This window comes from Squalius cephalus, assembly GCF_949319135.1.
Source record: "Squalius cephalus genome assembly, chromosome: 10".
Lineage (NCBI taxonomy): Eukaryota > Metazoa > Chordata > Actinopteri > Cypriniformes > Leuciscidae > Squalius > Squalius cephalus.
Window position 1 is genome coordinate 31,387,506 of NC_137131.1, and position 18,643 is coordinate 31,406,148.

Below are 18,643 nucleotides of genomic sequence, written 5' to 3' on the forward strand. Positions count from 1 at the left end.
TGCACGCAGCCTTTTAAACTTGCCGGGGCAGTGACAAAAGCGCCTCTCACTGCTCTGCTCCGTTTCTGCTGGTTTCAGTCACGTGACGCGGGCTCTGAACGAAAACGCGTTGTGGAAACGCGTTGGCCTAGTACTTTTTGTCCCTCTCTGCTATTATAGTTTTTCAAGATGGCGGAACTACATGGAAGCCTCCGTGGACTTACCCGTCCTATGTATATAAAGATAATAAATTCTTCGTTTACGAGGATAAGTCAGATCATTGGCAGAGGTATTTGTACACCATTGAGGACATATTTATGAATAAAAATATTGATTTTAGATAATAAAATACCTAAAAAGTTACACATTGTCCCTTTAAGTGATCATTAATTCTGATGGTGTAAACGTATATCATGCTAATACAACATAACTTAACTTAAGTTAAACATAACTTAATATCACTAAAATGAAATAGAAAGCTGCGATTACAGACGCTCACATCCACACATAAACACCATAGACAGTATGATAAACACACCACTGACGTCTTCACTTCCAGGTCACGAAGCTGTCAATCAAAAACTCAGTAACCAATGAGAACACATTGCTAGCCCCGCCCCCACGAGAGAAATGTGTCAGAACGGCGAATGAAAACTCTGGGAGCGTAAACGAAAACTTCAGAAGCGGAAATGAAAACTCTGGAAGCGCATTTGTAAGTTCAGATCAGCAATTGAAATATGAGAAATAGTTAGCATGCAGTGTATTAAAGTCCAACTGAAATCAAAATTGACTCTATTTACTTTGTCTATATTACTAGTCTTGTGGTGAAAATTTAATCCGTGCAAGTTAATACACAGAAAAAAATTGTTTGCCGTCGTAATCTTTAATCAAAGTCTGAAAAGTTACTTCCGGTCTGGAATGGCGTTCCTTCTCTGATGATGTTGGTTTGACGGCTTGGGTTGGGAAACACTTAACCACTCCCCTCAAACCGTCAGTCTGTTATCATAACAGACTGACGGTATCATACAGTGGCGGAGTCTGGTATCAGAGCAGAGATGGAGAGGAGGAGCGCTAGAGTAAAACCCTGCCCTGTTCAATATTCCTTTTCACTGGGAAATACATCACAACACTGGAGAAAAGTCGTTTGCAACTTCCGGTTCACGCGGACTTTAAAAACGAAGTAAAAAAAATTGCCTGCGATTTATTCTTTTTCAGTTTCAGAGATAATTTATTTAACGTTAGAACAATTTATATTTTCATTAGTTTCTTGAAAAGCTACGTTCATTAATTATTATTGGCACAAGAATAACTCCATATGACAGTTGGATTCAAATTCATTAAGGACCTGCATGTCACCGTCATGTAGCCTACAGACCTAAATATAGGTCAGGAGCCGCTACTGAATGTTTTTTCTCCCCCCACCTCCCCCCAAAAATAAAGTTTTACTAATGTGCTCATCATGCGTGGCTGAATTTGACCACGTAACAGAGATATGTGAAATGTACTGTGAAGTTGTCTTGATGCGCTCAGTTCAATCTAGCCTGCGGTATCATGGCTTGGTGTGATCGTGGAGCTCAGGTTGTTTTGACGAGCCTGGGCGCGTTCGCAGGGATCAGCCTGATGGCTGTCGCTATCGGGACCGACTACTGGCTCTACTCGAGAACACACATCTGTAACACGACCAGCAACGCAACAGAAACCCAAACCTTGCTGCAGCCAAAGAAAACACGAGGAGATCTCACGCATTCTGGACTTTGGAGGATCTGCTGTATCGAAGGTAATAAACAGACGGTCAGATTTTTTTAAATTATAATACTAGATACAATACTAGATTGTTCAACTTTTTGTCATTTAAAACAATTTTCTATAACAAATTGGTCTCATGCATTCCACTGATTTCTTGTTCAAATAATTTGAGACTATAGCCTACTGTTATAAGAAAGAATGTACTGAAGTAATATTCTGCCAGACATATGACATGAATGAACATGAACATGAACCTTTACAGAAAGTATTCTGTAAAGAGTTCGGCCTTCCTCATAATTCTAGTGCTTTTTAAGAAAAATCCTTGAAAAAACAACAACTATTCACAAAAATACTCTCGAAATCTTTTTTTCTCTCTTGTGCTTTAAGATATATTTTTTCCTCTTGTACCTTCTAGAAGCCAGAAGGCAAGATTGCACCAGAGGCTCTTTCATTTGTCTTTACAATGATCCTTTTCAAAACATTGACAAACAAATACATTACATTTTCTGAAAGATCCTGAGCTTCCGAGGAACAATTTGCATTTCACCCCCATAATATTGGTTGTTTATTTGATTTTTTTTATTCTGTTTTATAAAGATTGTTAATCTTTGATAGATCTGTCTATTCATGTGGCTTTAAAGAAAGTCACGCATGATACAACATGATGATGGTTTATAGACCTCAACAAGACTATACCTATGGTACAGATATTTAACAGTTACATGTATATTTGCATACAAATAAGGGATATTTTAGAGTAAGGTCACACAGAAGAGATGGCAGGTAAAATATATTTAATATATTCTTAGTGGTGGAGGAGAAGCTAATTTAAGATTTTGAAGATTAATTCTGAAAAAAAACAAGGAAGAAAATTAACTTAAAATTAATTTTATAATCTTTACTTAAAATTCAGCAACACTTATGTTTGGCACAGGGATCAACAATGGGAGCTGCTACTGGATCAGCCATTTTTCTGTGGATGACTATGACACCGAAGGTTCTGAGTACATCCTCCGTGAGTTCATTTTCTTTAAGACATTCAAAGAAAGATTCAAAATAGTATTCCACCACTTGATTAAATTTCACCAAAAGTTTTTATGTGATTTGTTTCAATATGACATTTCTGTAATAATGTTGGCTAGCTGATAATGTGTATGCCATTAGGAGCTATATATTTTGTTGCATTTTAGATCTGAGAAGCTGGTGACACATTTAAAAGTCTGTTTAAACACAGTAAGATGTCTTTGTGTGTTGCAGGATTAGTGCGAGCATCCAGTTTCTTCCCCATCCTGAGTACCATCCTGCTTCTATTGGGTGGACTTTGTGTCGGGGTGGGCCACATTTACAGCAGCAGAAATAACATTATTCTGAGCGCAGGAATCCTATTTGTATCTGCAGGTACAACACATGCCAGTAACCTTAACATTCAGCCAGTTCTAGTGCTTCAGAAGAGAATCCCTGAGGAGTCTCCAAACCCAAATCATCATTTTAGTAAACAGTGTATTTTAATTGAAAAAGCAGGGTTGCCATAAATGCATGTAAGACATGATATAATGTTGTAATTTTTTTTTTGTTGCCAGTTGAATTTTAATCAATTTTTCCAATTTCATTTTCTGCATATGTTGCGATGAACGAAAATATACATATCTGTTCTGTAAAGGAAATAATTTGTTTAAAGTTGTGGTGTTATCCAGACATAGGGGTGGGCTATAGACCCGATTAACCGGTAGAGATGTTGGACTATCATCTCTTTCGTGGTTACGTTCACTTGACGTTGTTGTGATGCAGTCACGAAAGCTTATTGTTTGCATGCGTTTTTAAGCATTGCGGTTTAAAAACAAGTGAATTTCAACCGTTGAAGTGCAGAAAGACAAATCATTTCGCTAATATGCGCATGCTGAGAGACTGTTTCTCAGTGCTGTCTGAGAGATGCGCGCATGAAGCCGCTACTCACAGAGCACATGAAAATTTAACTGAGTGCTTTTTGTAGACTAATTGGGCATGAACGGCTAAATACATATACTTATGTATCAAACTGACTATGTCTTTGCAAGTAAACAACAGTCATTTCTGTCTTAAGTGAATGTAAGCAGTTGAGAAAGAAAACGCACGAGTATATTGGATCCGTGCAGTCGGTCTTAAAGTGACAGCATCCAAATTTACCTGCTGCCATTATGTTAATCAAACAACAAAAAAAGATAAAATCTCTCACTGCTCTTGACTGAATCACTTTTATAACTTTAATAAGAATAAATGTATATTTAAACAGTGAAGACTATGCAGTGTTTTTCATACAATGGATCACTTTTACATACAATTTAAGTAGTATTTTTTTCTAGTGCTTTTCTAGTGCTTGACATTTTTCAGGTAGTTCTATTTCATTTGTCTTAGTTCATTTTTAGTTTGGTTTTCTATATGCTTGTAATTAGTTTCTTATTCTTATATTTATTTGTCAGTAAGCTTGAAAATGGTGACAAGAATTATGAAAATTCAATGATATAAAAAATTTTGATATAAAAAAAACCTTATCTAAAGGTAAAATAACTATATTGTAATGTACACTCACCTAAAGGATTATTAGGAACACCATACTAATACTATGTTTGACCCCCTTTCGCCTTCAGAACTGCCTTAATTCTACGTGGCATTGATTCAACAAGGTGCTGAAAGCATTCTTTAGAAATGTTGGCCCATATTGATAGGATAGCATCTTGCAGTTGATGGAGATTTGTGGGATGCACATCCAGGGCACGAAGCTCGCGTTCCACCACATCCCAAAGATGCTCTATTGGGTTGAGATCTGGTGACTGTGGGGGCCATTTTAGTACAGTGAACCCATTGTCATGTTCAAGAAACCAATTTGAAATGATTCGAGCTTTGTGACATGGTGCATTATCCTGCTGGAAGTAGCCATCAGACGATGGGTACATGGTGGTCATAAAGGGATGGACATGGTCAGAAACAATGCTCAGGTAGGCCGTGGCATTTAAACGATGCCCAATTGGCACTAAGGGGCCTAAAGTGTGCCAAGAAAACATCCCCCACACCATTACACCACCACCACCAGCCTGCACAGTGGTAACAAGGCATGATGGATCCATGTTCTCATTCTGTTTACGCCAAATTCTGACTCTACCATCTGAAAGTCTCAACAGAAATCGAGACTCATCAGACCAGGCAACATTTTTCCAGTCTTCAACTGTCCAATTTTGGTGAGCTCGTGCAAATTGTAGCCTCTTTTTCCTATTTGTAGTGGAGATGAGTGGTACCCGGTGGGGTCTTCTGCTGTTGTAGCCCATCCGCCTTAACGTTGTGCGTGTTGTGGCTTCACAAATGCTTTGCTGCATACCTCGTGTGAAGAAGGACTTGCTGTAACGGGGATCAGCCAATCAGCGGCTTTGTTTCGGGGTCACCGAGAGAACGCAGTTTTCGCGCCGTCAGTTTTTAGTTTCGTTTTGAGTTAGTTGTGAGATTGGCCGGGAAAAGCATCGTAGATATTTTCTGAGGGAATAGTTGTCGTCCGTGTCGCTATTTGTGCATGTGTGCGTTCAGAGACATGTGAGTACCCTGGTGTGAATGTTTATGTATGTGTATTTTCGGTGCCTTAGGTTGTTAAACTGAGATATTATGTAGTATGTTAGCATAAAGTTCGCTAGCATCTTGCTAATGCCTAGTATTATTAGTTTTATTAATATTGTGCTTATGTGTGTGCTCACTTGACACGGTATAGTTATTATTTGAGTGTAAATATGGTTGAGTAGTAGAGAACTATGTTTTTTTGGGTTGATAGTATTAAGAACTATGAAGGCTGTTCTTTAATTCAATAAGAAGATAATGTGTGTTACCTGGTATTTTTATTTGGTTATTTGATATGTATAAGCAGCTAGAGCTTCTTAAAGGGAAAGTATAATAATTACAATTTATTAGCTTTTCTAATTGAATCATGTCAGCACTGTTGTTTAATTGTATGCTGATATTTTCTTTTCTTTTATTGTTTATTGTAGAACCACATACTGTACATTCATGAGACAGATAATCCTCTGCTGATTATCAATAAACCCACTGAAGAGATTCAAAGCATCCAATTGCATTCTTATCGATGCACCACAGTGGTCACTTATCCCCAACTAGCTATACAGTCCTATCAAGTCATCATTACAAATTGGTCCTTCGAGCCGGATATTGTGTGTGACCGTTGTGCGTGAGGATGTTCCCATATGCGAGGGAGGAGGCAACGCCACTTCCTGAAACCCGCCTGAGACGTCAGATACGTCCACCAACCTGGTTTGCTGACTATGAAGTCTCCCTGCCTGTTGTGGAGAGACCCCCCCCAGGCTGCAGCACTCTCTCCACAGCCCCACCATCAGATGCAGGAGCCCTACTACGTTGGTGACAGGATCGATCAGCTGTTAACGCGCACCTCCCAGCTCTATGATCAGTGGAACCAGACTGGTGCTCGCCCTAAGTATCCCAGAGAGTCAGTGTTCTCGGGACCCCATTATCAGAGCACCCCAGACCCACTGTCTCACAGAGGAAACCCAGGGGCTTCACCTGAAATATTAGATGAGCTGCAAAAGATTAGGGAGGATAACCGGAGGCTTCAACTTATTGTAATGGAGATGCAAACACAGCTTAGTTCAAGCAGAGGCCCAGATCCAGCACACCACACTGCCCTCTCCCCTGCGGAGTACAGCCCGCACGCTCAGTCGGGAGTGTTCACCGCGGCCATTAGCCCACCAAGGCCCACACCACAGGTTACGGTCCATAACACATTAGCACCTGTGCAGGTACCCAGTGAAGTAGAAGTGGACGATGAAGACTGGCCCCTTCCCCCCCCTCCAGTGGCAGATGAGGAGGATAAGCCACAGCTATCCACTACCACACTGCCCACAGAGTTAGTGGCAGAGCTCATGACATGCCTTAAGAAGATGGGGATCACTCAAGAGCAGCTTCCTGGAATGCCGGCATTTGGTAACGATAATCGGGTTGCATCTGGTCGGATGGGGAGGTCACACCAGCCAACGGATCCGCAAGTCCGTCCACGTATATCACCCCACTTAATTCCTTCTGAGCCAGGCGCAGCTGATGAACAGAGACATGAGGACTTTCACTCCCGCCGAGCTACAGAGTACATATATCGGGGTCCTCAACCCACCATCCCAGATTTTAGTAGAGGGGACCCACGTGAGTTTGCTAGGCTAAAGACCTCCCTTGAAAATCTCCTCCCCCACGATGCTACGGAGAGGTTTAAATACCAGATTTTAGTTGATCATCTCAAATTTGAAGAAGCGCTCCTCATCGTAGATTCATACACCAACTCTACTCAACCCTACACCGACACTATGGTCTCCTTAACAGAGCATTATGGGCAACCTCACCAGTTAGCATTAAGGCGCATCGCAGACCTGATGGAGGCGCCTAACATCCGTAGCCAGGACATCACTGCCTTTAAAGGATTTGCTCTCAGAGTGAGAGCCTTAGTTGGCATGCTCGACCAGCTTGGAGAGAAAGGTCATATTGAGCTTCAGTGTGGGTCTCATGTCACTAGGCTTATGTCCAAGCTTCCACAAGACCTGCGGTCTGGGTTTATGAGATACCTACATCCCCTTAGCATCCGTGTCCCTACGCTGTTAGACTTCGCCCGCTGGCTGGAGTTTGAGCTACAGATTCAGGAGTATGGATATGAGTCTCGACCTAGAGAGAACCCAGACGGTAAGAGGGATAGACGGAAGGACTCAAAGTTTGGCAGGCTAACCACAGTCCTCCATGGAGCTGAACAATCTTTAAGTTGCCCGACTGTCCCAGTAGTCTCATCTACCAGTGCCAATCCACAAGGCAAAGTCGCCTTATCCTGCCCATACTGTACCAACGCCCTGCATTACCTGAACCAGTGCACTAAATTCAGCCAGTTAACAACTGAGCAGCGGAGAGATTGGGTTAAAAAGAACAGGCGGTGCTGGCGTTGTGGTCGTTGTCATCAGGCCGCACAGTGCAAACTAAAGGCAAGGTGCAAGAATTGTGATGGCAGACATCTGGAAGCTCTCCACGACCTTAACATTAGACCAGCCATAGCGACACCAGCCACGGAGAACACATCATGCTTAGTGAGTACTGCCAATGAAGTTCTCTATCTGGATAGGCCGTCCGGCAGCAGTCAGGTGCTCCTGAAGGTGACAAAGGTTGTGCTACATAATGGAGAGCAGGCTTTGGAGACCTACGCAATACTGGATGACGGGTCAGAGCGGACTATGCTACTTCCAGCCGCTGCTAAGGAGCTCAAACTTAAAGGGGAGCCAGAGAACCTTGCTTTGAGGACTGTGCGCCAGGATCTTAGAGTTTTGCATGGAATGTCTGTCTCCTTCTCCATTTCTCCTGCCAGGCACCCCCAAAAGACTTACAGGATCCGGAGAGCCTTTACTGCCGATCAGCTGGGGCTGGCAGAGCATTCACAACCGGTGAAGACACTCCAGCGCAAATATAAGCACCTGAGAGGACTTCCCTTGCAAACACTGGAATGCGTTCACCCCATGGTCCTCATTGGGTCAGACTATACGCACCTGATCACCCCAGTAGAGCCGGTTCGTATAGGTCCGCCTGGAGGACCAGCTGCTGTAAGGACCAAGTTGGGCTGGACTATTCAGGGCCCAACCAAAATCATCCGACAGCATCTTCAGCCACAGCAGTGTCTGCATATATCCACACAGTCACCCTCTGCAGAGCTCCTTTATCACGTGGAGAAGCTATGGAAAATGGACGTATTGCCGTACAGGAGTGAGAAGGTAGTGATCCGCTCAAAGCAAGACCAAGAGGCAGTTCGCATGCTGGAAACCAGGACAGTGAGGGTGGAAGTTGACGGAGTCCATCGCTACGCCACCCCCTTGCTTCGTGTTAATAACATGCCGCGTCTCCACGCCCCCAAAGATGCTGTACTGGCGAGTCTGCGGAGCACTGAGAGACGTCTGATGAAAGACCCAACACGAGCATCAGCCTATGCAGCAGAGATCCTGAAATTGGAACAGGCGGGGTACGTGAAAAAGGTAGCAGAGGAAGAGCTGGATACGTCGAGAGAGTCTTGGTTTATACCTCACCACATGGTGAGTCATAATGGAAAAAACAGACTCGTATTCAACTGCTCCTTCGCATACAAGGGCTACAACCTAAATTAGCTTTTACTACCAGGCCCCACATTGACCTCCAGCCTGCTAGGTGTCCTGCTGAGATTCAGGGAGCATTCTGTTGCTGTAAGCAGCGACATAAAAGGCATGTTCCATCAGATTAGGTTGCTGCCAGAAGACAGATCCCTGCTTCGTTTCGTGTGGAGGGACATGAACAAAGAGGCGCCACCCGGTGTCTATGAGTGGCAGGTCCTCCCCTTCGGAACTACATGCAGCCCCTGCTGTGCAACGTTCGCACTGCAAAAGCATGTGACAGACCACAGCCAGCTAGAGGAGGATGTCCGGGTGGCCGTCGAGCGTTACTTTTATGTGGATAACCACTTACAGAGCCTCTCCTCCTCTACAGCAGCAAGACAGCTGGTTGATAAATTGAAGATGTTGTTGGCCTCAGGGGGGTTTGAGCTGCGTCAGTGGGCTAGTAATGTCCCCGAAGTTATCAGTCACCTTCCTAAAGGGGCAAGATCCCAGAGCAGCGAGTTATGGCTCACAGAGTCAATGGAGGATCCACAGGAGCTTGCACTTGGACTCCGATGGCTTTGCGCCTCGGACACTCTGGCCTACAAGTGCAACATCACTGACCGTCCCACACCGACTATGAGGAACATCTATAGTACACTGGCACGGCTTTTCGATCCGCTAGGCTTTCTCGTTCCCTTCGCCACGCAGGCCAAAGTCATTGTGCAGCACCTATGGAACAAAGAGAGAGAGTGGGATGACCCGTCGCTGCCAGATGATGCCCTCAAGGCCTGGTTAACTTGGGAGAATGAGCTGCAACACCTTCCAGAGATTGTCTTGCCACGGTGCTACTCAAGTCCCCCTTTGGACCACCCCAGTTCTATCAGAAGCCTCCATATATTCTGTGACGCATCTGAAAAAGCTTACGGTTCAGTTGCGTACCTTCGTACGGAGGGTTCAGGTGGTGAGGTGGAGGTGGCTTTTCTGACTGCACGGTCGAGAGTGGCCCCCAAGCGCCAGCAGTCGATACCGCGATTAGAGCTATGTGCAGCGGTGACCGGAGCTCAGTTAGCAGTGCTGTTGCAGCGTGAACTTACCCTGGTACTTCATGAAGTGGTGCTCTGGACAGACTCCACCACCGTTCTCACGTGGCTTCAGTCAGACTCTTGCAGGTTTAAGGTGTTTGTGGGCACCAGAGTCGCTGAGATCCAGGAGCTGACTGAGGCCCAAGTATGGAGGTACGTGGATTCTGCGAATAATCCCGCAGATGACATTACGTGCGGGAAGACCCTGAGGGAGCTGGCAGGGGAGAGCCGGTGGAACCATGGCCCAGCCTTTTTGCGCCTGTCACCTCAGCAATGGCCTACTAAGCCAGAGGCTGAGCAGTTGGATGCCACAGAGCTTCGCAAGGCTACATTTTGCGGCTCCATCACCACCGCTACTCTTCTGCCCTTACTTGATGCCAGCCAATTCAATGGTTTCAGGGACATGATAGAGGCAGTGGTGAGGTCCCGCCATGGGGCGGCAGGTAGTCAGTCAACGCCATCTGCACAAGACTATAGAGATGTTGAGATAGACCTACTGAGACGAGTTCAGGTAGACTGCTTCGAGGAGGACTATCAACACCTTTCAGAAAGGAAACCTGTCCCTTCCACCAGCCGTTTGATTACATTAGCTCCTGAATTCGATGATCAACTGAAGCTGATTCGAGTTGGAGGCAGATTGCGTCGCAGTGACTTGCTGGACACAGAAGCCATTCATCCCATAGTTCTGGACCCAGCTCACCAGGTGACTAAACTCATCATTCAAGATGCTGACCGAGACCTCCATCATCCAGGCTCAGAGCGACTATTCGCAGAACTTCGCCGACGATACTGGATGCTTCGTGGAAGAGAAGCTGTGAAGCGGCACCAGTACTCCTGCCCTGATTGTCGGAGATGGAGAGCGAAGCCTGCAGTGCCACAAATGGCAGACTTACCTCTCGCCCGCCTGCGGTTGATGAAGCCTCCATTTTTCTCGACAGGAATGGATTGTTTCGGGCCCTTCATGGTCAAAATCGGACGGCGTAATGAGAAGCGTTGGGGTATCCTATTTAAGTGCCTTACTACCCGAGCTGTCCACATAGACGTCCTGACTAGTCTAGACCAGGATTCCTTCCTGATGGCCCTCCGCAGATTTATCTCACGCAGGGGAAAACCAGCGGAGCTTCTGTCGGATCAGGGCACGAATTTCAGAGGAGGTGAGAGGGAAATCCACGAGTCTTTCAAGGCGCTGCACCCCACTTTACAGGCAGAACTGGCCAAACATCAGATCCAGTTTAGATTTAACCCTCCAAGTGCGCCTCACTTTGGTGGTGCATGGGAGAGGGAAATTAAATCCGTCAAAGCTGCCCTGTATGCTACAATCCAGATGCAGACTGTGACAGAAGAAGTCCTGCGCACGGTTCTGATCGAGATCGAGGGCATCCTAAACTCTAAGCCCTTGGGGTATGTGTCCAGTGACGTCGCGGACCCTGACCCAGTAACCCCCAATCTGCTCGTGATGGGGCGGCCCGACCCATCGCTGCCCCAGGTGTTGTATCCGGAGTCCGAGCTGTTGAGCCGCCGCCGCTGGAGGCATACGCAGGTTCTTTGCCGACCAATTTTGGAGGACGTTTATCAGGCACTATCTGCCGGCCCTGCAGACGCGCACCAAGTGGCAGAAAGAAGTTGCCCCATTACAACCTGGTACTGTCGCCATGATCATTGATCCGCAGCTCCCGAGGGCGCTCTGGCCTATTGGTCGCATCACAAAGGTTATCCCAGGTGCAGATGGGAGGATAAGGACAGCGGAGATCCAGGTGAATGACAGGAACTACACCAGGCCAGTTGCCCGTCTTGTTCAACTTCCTGCCATACCTGAGACAGCACCTGAGACCACCAGTCCTTCTATGGGACAGCAAATTTGACTGTGCAAATTTGGGGGCGGCTGTGAAGAAGGACTTGCTGTAACGGGGATCAGCCAATCAGCGGCTTTGTTTCGGGGTCACCGAGAGAACGCAGTTTTCGCGCCGTCAGTTTTTAGTTTCGTTTTGAGTTAGTTGTGAGATTGGCCGGGAAACGCATCGTAGATATTTTCTGAGGGAATAGTTGTCGTCCGTGTCGCTATTTGTGCATGTGTGCGTTCAGAGACATGTGAGTACCCTGGTGTGAATGTTTATGTATGTGTATTTTCGGTGCCTTAGGTTGTTAAACTGAGATATTATGTAGTATGTTAGCATAAAGTTCGCTAGCATCTTGCTAATGCCTAGTATTATTAGTTTTATTAATATTGTGCTTATGTGTGTGCTCACTTGACACGGTATAGTTATTATTTGAGTGTAAATATGGTTGAGTAGTAGAGAACTATGTTTTTTTGGGTTGATAGTATTAAGAACTATGAAGGCTGTTCTTTAATTCAATAAGAAGATAATGTGTGTTACCTGGTATTTTTATTTGGTTATTTGATATGTATAAGCAGCTAGAGCTACTTAAAGGGAAAGTATAATAATTACAATTTATTAGCTTTTCTAATTGAATCATGTCAGCACTGTTGTTTAATTGTATGCTGATATTTTCTTTTCTTTTATTGTTTATTGTAGAACCACATACTGTACATTCATGAGACAGATAATCCTCTGCTGATTATCAATAAACCCACTGAAGAGATTCAAAGCATCCAATTGCATTCTTATCGATGCACCACAGTGGTCACTTATCCCCAACTAGCTATACAGTCCTATCAAGTCATCATTACACCTCGGTTGTAACGAGTGGTTATTTCAGTCAAAGTTGCTCTTCTATCAGCTTGAATCAGTCGGCCCATTCTCCTCTGACCTCTAGCATCAACAAGGTATTTTTGCCCACAGGACTGCCGCATACTGGATGTTTTTCCCTTTTCACACCATTCTTTGTAAACCCTAGAAATGGTTGTGCGTGAAAATCCCAGTAACTGAGCAGATTGTGAAATACTCAGACCGGCCCGTCTGGCACCAACAACCATGCCACGCTCAAAATTGCTTAAATCACTTTTCTTTCCCATTCTGACATTCAGTTTGGAGTTCAGGAGATTGTCTTGACCAGGACCACACCCCTAAATGCATTGAAGCAACTGCCATGTGATTGGTTGATTAGATAATTGCATTAATGAGAAATTGAACAGGTGTTCTTAATAATCCTTTAGGTGAGTGTATGTATCGTTATCGTGAAATAAAATTACTCATATCGTGATATAAGATTTTGGTCATATCGCCCACCCCTACCCGGATACATATTTATGGTGAACAGATGGGAATTAAAGGTTATGCTAGGCTACTCCACATGTTCCGTATCATGTTAGACTACATGTTCTGTCTCGTTCTTCCCATTAACATAACATAGTATGAGAAGTTGAAGTAAACCAGTTAGTTACGATACAATTATATACAATTATAAAACAAAAATAATTATATATTTTGCGGGGAAAGAAACAGAGATTAAAGCAGAATTTGGAGAAGCCGCAACAGAGCGAGACGGAGAAAAGATTACTGATGAGCTGGTGAGAAACACTGGGAAAAATAAAAGGTGGTGACAAAGGATGAAGCAGTTAGTGTGCCACATCTGATTCCGTCGCTGAAGCCCCCATGCGATATGAATGATTGGCCCTAATGGATGCAACGCTTTGAGCGTTATATAACTGCGTCAGGCCTGGACAAGCAGTCACAAGAATATCTGGTTAATACATTTATGTATACCATTGGTGACAAAGCTGAAGCTATCCTGAATGTTCTTCCCCTGTCCGAGGAGGAGTAAAAGTCATACAAGACAGTGAAAATGGTGTTCCAACAGCATTGTGTAAGCAAATTTAACAGACGTAATCAAGTGGCAGGAGAGAGTATAGAAGCTTTCATTACTGCTGTACATGGACTGGCTTGCCAGCTACAGAAACAAGGCTTAAACAATTAGAGAAAAAAAGTGTGAGAAACTGTGAGAAAATCGTTAGTACTGCCAGTGTGTGTGACCAGAGAAAAGTCACCTGCAAAAAGAGCTGTGTCCATATTGGCAAGAGTGAGGACATTTTTCCATAGCTGGAGACAATGGATTGACATACTCAGTTTCATGTGGCAAGAGATGCTGAAGATTCTACATGAGGACCACCAAGATATTGTAAAATGCAGGGCCAGAGCTCGTCAGTCGGTTTGGTGGCCGGGTATGTCAGTACATATAACCAAATCGTGTAGCTATGTAGTGTCTGTGCTCAACACAGGAATGCATTGATTGAGCCCTTGTTGTCAATGCCCATACCAAGTACTGATCTGCTTGTTGTTGACTATTTTTCTATTGCAAGACTTAAAGTATCTACCTCAAGAACAGCCATACTCTATCTGCTCTGAATGAGGCTTTCAGTCGACACAGCAGGATTTTGTGGATGAATACCTGGAACTGTGCCGTCAGGTATGTTGGGACGAGTGAACATTAAAAATGCTCTTTTGGAGATGGCTTAACCAACGAAGTGCTCCAAATAATGCTCGTAGGGAACAACAACTGTTCATTATTTAAATATATTGAGTACGCCCTGTGTGTGGCTGGTTCTCCACTTATTGTAGAGGAGCCCGCTCCAAACCAGCTATACTAATCCCAACCCTGCCTGCCAGAAATCCTCCAGTGGACCTCACAGAGCCGAATCTAGAGCACAGCCAGCCATTAGCCCCTAGCACGGACATTAAGACAGGGCCCACCGCAGGCTGGGAACTCATGCCTGATGAGATGAACAAACCAGAGCCTGAGACATGGACAGAGCCTACCATCGCCCCGGAACTTTAGCCCCAATTTATGTCTGACCAGGTATGTTAGCTGGCACCACTGTGTATCGCCGTTGGACTTTTGGTGGAATATGATGGAATAGAGGAAAACCACGACCACAATCCCTCCACTGAGAACTAAAACTGTCCTTTGTGGAATATAATTTGGATACAGATGTTCTGCTGAGTCTCCTGTCCACAGTCTTCTGTGTTGTCATCAAGGAGCATGGCCACTGGAGAAATTTTTGGATCAAATCCTCGAACTAGTCCGCCAGTCTTGCCCAGCACCAAGTTTCCTGTGTTCTCATTGTCGCTGTTGGTCCTGCCCAGCATAATGTCTGTTTTGTCACCCTTTATCAAGACTATTTCATCGTCATTGATCCCACCCAGCCTCCCTCTACCGCCTCCACATCCTGATCCAGCCAGTCTGTCAGCCTCACCTCCGCTGGTTCCCTTCAGCCCCTCGACTTCTCTTCTAACACCATTCTGTTCTGTGGATAAGGCACATGTCTTTCGTTCTCCAGCATCGCCCAGGGAAATGGATCTTCCGGCTCCACTTCCAGCCTCTGATCCCATCTCTCCATCTCGGTCCGCCGACCTGTCGACTCCACCTTCGCTCCTCCCTCCCTTGGCTCCACCATATACCATCATCCTTACGGCTCCACCGGGTTCCTTCGTCCCTCTGGGTCTGGTCAGACGTGACCCTGCCTGTGCCACGGACTTGCGAGCTTGGCTGCGCCTTCCCGGAGTGGGCGTTCTCTCATTTGTCACCATGGCCTCCTAATAATCCCCATATATACTGATTGGCTTCATCACTCTGTCTCCTCTCCACTAATAAGCTGGTGTGTGGTGGGCGTTCTGGCAGAATATGGCTGCTGTCGCATCATCCAGGTAGATGCTGCACATATTATTGGTGGTTAAGGAGATTCCCCCTTCCATATGTAAAGTGCTTTGGGTACCCAGAAAAGCGCTATGTAAATATAATGAATTATTATTATTATGGATACTCATTATTTAGATCACCTGTTAGTCTTTGAGTTCCCATTCATTGTCCGGTATTGTTGTGTTGTTTTGTTTTACACTCTGTGTCGTTTGAGTTTCTTCACTATTGATTACCTGTGTCTCTTGGATTAATAAGCATAATTTCTATTTGAATTACTTTGTCCATCTTCATCATGGGCACAAACTTTTCATTTTGATCTCAACTTGCTTGATTAATGCTGTGCCCTATCAATTTGTCATATTTTTGTATGACATTAGTCCACTAAAATTTTACAATGATGGGTTTTCAAAACTGAAATTGTGTATGATTGTAGGAGTCATTATCATAACTTGGAATTGAGAAAATATTTAGTTATGACTTGACAAGTTTATGACAATGGGGATTATCTAATTAGAAGCTTCTTCCTCTTCTTCTTCTTCTTCTTCTTCTTATTATTATTATAATTTTACCTTTCATCAGGTCTCAGCAATATCATCGGCATCATCGTTTACATCTCCAGTAATGCCGGAGACCCTGGTGACAAGAAAGGAGAAGATAAAAAAAATGTATACAGCTACGGATGGTCTTTCTACTCAGGTGTACTCTCCTTCATAGTGGCTGAGGCCATCGGTGTGTTGGCAGTTAACATCTACAGTGAAAAGAACAAAGAGGTTCATTTCAAGCACTTTGAGTTTACTTCCCCTCCCCCCTTGCCCTCCCTCCACACTGACATTCCAAGTTACCATTACAGACAACAATGGCCCCAGTCCTGCTCTCAATCCAAAGATCCATCTAAAAGCACTTCCCCTGCCATACTTAGCATCACCAGCTCCTCGATACCTTTGGGGGACATTTTAGTGTATACGCTGGTGAGAGAACATCCACTCAAGGCAGGTGCTCTGGCCTCCTATTACACTGGTCTTGCACATCCTAATCTCTTGCAAGCCCACAACTGCATCCCGAAAGATGTTAAGGACAGCTTGAATCACAAGATCACTCCTGTGTAAAAATGCAGTCATGTCATGCATTTAGGATTATTAAAACGGTATAGTTTTTCTAAATCGCTTTTGGCTCATTTTTCAATTTTCACATTTTTTTTCAAAACAATATTCAGATCTCTGAACAATTAGTTCCTTGGTCACACCAGTTGTGAATTTCTAATTAATTTAACCAAATTCCACACATTTTGGCACATACAAAAAAGTATGTACAATTGTCTTCAATTTGCACAATAACTAAATACACATGGCTTGCTGAGTTGATTTAGTGAAATTGTCACACTCTTCGTCTGAGCCAGCACATGCAAAATTATCCATTCAGTTATCAAAAATTATCAAACATACATGTATTTTCCATAAATATATATGACATGGAATGTTTTTGGTTTACATGTTACAGACTGCTACAAAAATAAATGTGCATATTCTTTTTTTTTTTTTGTGTACTACAGTATTGACTTTCCCCACTAAATGTTTGCCTACTGTTGAAAGCTATATCTAAAAAGCGATACAAATCGGAGAGTCAGTGTCAAAAAAGAAGTAGGACAAAATTTGAATTTGTATATAACAAACATTCCCAATGTTATACTATCTTAACATTCTGACCAGTAAGGCTCACGTGATAATAATAAAACATTTTTTTTTAAAACGTTCAACTTATGAAAAGTTGTGATATTCAATAAAACCGTTGTGACAATTACACAACAGTTTAGAGAATGTTAAGATAAATGTTAAGACTTAAAATGAAGTGTAACCAAGACTGTTTAAGAAAATTTGCCAAAGCAATTAAGATAAATTGTAATATAGAATGTATTACATGACAGACTTTTTTTAAGGCAATTTTTGTTTTAGCATTTTGAATGAGCCATTTGCTTTTTTAAAAAAAAAAACATCTATTGAAAAAGTGCAACAAAAACAGTAACAATACTGCTATAATGGATTGAAATTTTGCTTTGGATTTTTGTAAGTGGTGTATGGCTTATGCTCCTGGAGACCTACCTTCCTGCAAAGTTCAGTTCCAGTCCTGTTGATTAAAAGGTGCCAATGAATGTCATTGTTATAGCCAGTTGATGACAGTAGATGACAACTTAGTTTAAGGTTCTCTGGAACCCCACCCCTTTGACTTAAAACGTAATCACAATTGTCAGATGCCATATGCTAGAATATACTGCCCATGTTTAAAATATGGATCCTTTTATAAGTAGAAACTATTGTTTATCACTTGCCCATCACTCCCAATGCCTAATTTAAACTTCTGTCATAATGAAAAAATAAATCCTTCGGGAAATAATCTTTGTCACATATGGTTAACTTGTTCATTTGGTTCCTAAAGTGTCATGGATGACTTGCACAATGTCCCTAGTTGCTGAAAAGTTCACTGTTGTATAAGCATTTATGTAATGAAGCAAAACTTTACTGCCATACACACTCTGTCCTCATAATTACATCATCCACAGGATATGCAGCCGATCAGCTGCATGCATTCCTAAAGCCAAGGACAGAATCCACTCAATGTTTAAAGATGCCCATCATCTTTTGATCTTTAAAAAAACTAAATGTATGTTATGATGGAAGAGTAATACAAGCAGAAACTTTCCACAGTAAGATAATAACCACTGTGGTAATTATAGCTATTATAAATATCAATTTCATAATGTTTAAGCAACATTAAGACAACATGGTGAGATTTATCTTTACTTCACTGACGTCTTGCAAGAAAGCCATGGGTTGCTTCTCTAGTTCCCAACTCTTATTTACTATCACATATCCTCCGTCCCACTTGCCTGGAAGATTCTGGTGATCCTAAAGTCCTTGATTAGCTGTTTCAGATTCAGTATTGGACACCCCTGGTCTGAATTTTTCTTCATGTTTCAAGTTTCCAGGTCATGTTTTTCTTGTCTTTTATTTTAAAATTACTTTTCGTTATAGTCTTGTTCATACCATGTGATGTTTTTCCTGCTGGTTTTACATGTCATATTTTCATTGTTATTATGACCGCCGCTAGCGTAGC

General features: G+C 43.4%; 1 protein-coding gene across 2 annotated transcripts; it reads left to right on the forward strand.

Annotated features, from left to right (window-relative positions):
• Positions 1 to 605: 605 nt before the first annotated feature.
• On the forward strand, positions 606 to 17,927 carry cacng4a (calcium channel, voltage-dependent, gamma subunit 4a). 2 transcript variants are annotated; one of them, XM_079884284.1, is made up of 5 exons: positions 606 to 691; positions 1,510 to 1,756; positions 2,660 to 2,740; positions 2,983 to 3,123; positions 16,115 to 17,927. In XM_079884284.1, exons 2-5 carry the CDS (start codon positions 1,531 to 1,533, stop codon positions 16,639 to 16,641), a joined length of 975 nt encoding a protein of 324 aa, XP_079740410.1. In that variant the 5' UTR covers positions 606 to 691; positions 1,510 to 1,530; the 3' UTR covers positions 16,642 to 17,927. The 2 variants fall into 2 exon arrangements, with proteins under 2 accessions (XP_079740410.1, XP_079740411.1); XM_079884285.1 differs by having other exon boundaries at positions 1,589 to 1,756.
• Positions 17,928 to 18,643: the final 716 nt, after the last annotated feature.

Excerpts from the sequence above, each read along its gene's own strand:
- cacng4a (XM_079884284.1), top strand. The coding sequence starts at position 1,531 with ATGGCTTGGTGTGATCGTGGAGCTCAGGTTGTTTTGACGAGCCTGGGC. Across the intron at positions 1,757-2,659 it reads GAGGATCTGCTGTATCGAAG|GGATCAACAATGGGAGCTGC; the intron begins GTAATAAACAGA and ends TGTTTGGCACAG. Across the intron at positions 2,741-2,982 it reads AGGTTCTGAGTACATCCTCC|GATTAGTGCGAGCATCCAGT; the intron begins GTGAGTTCATTT and ends TGTGTGTTGCAG.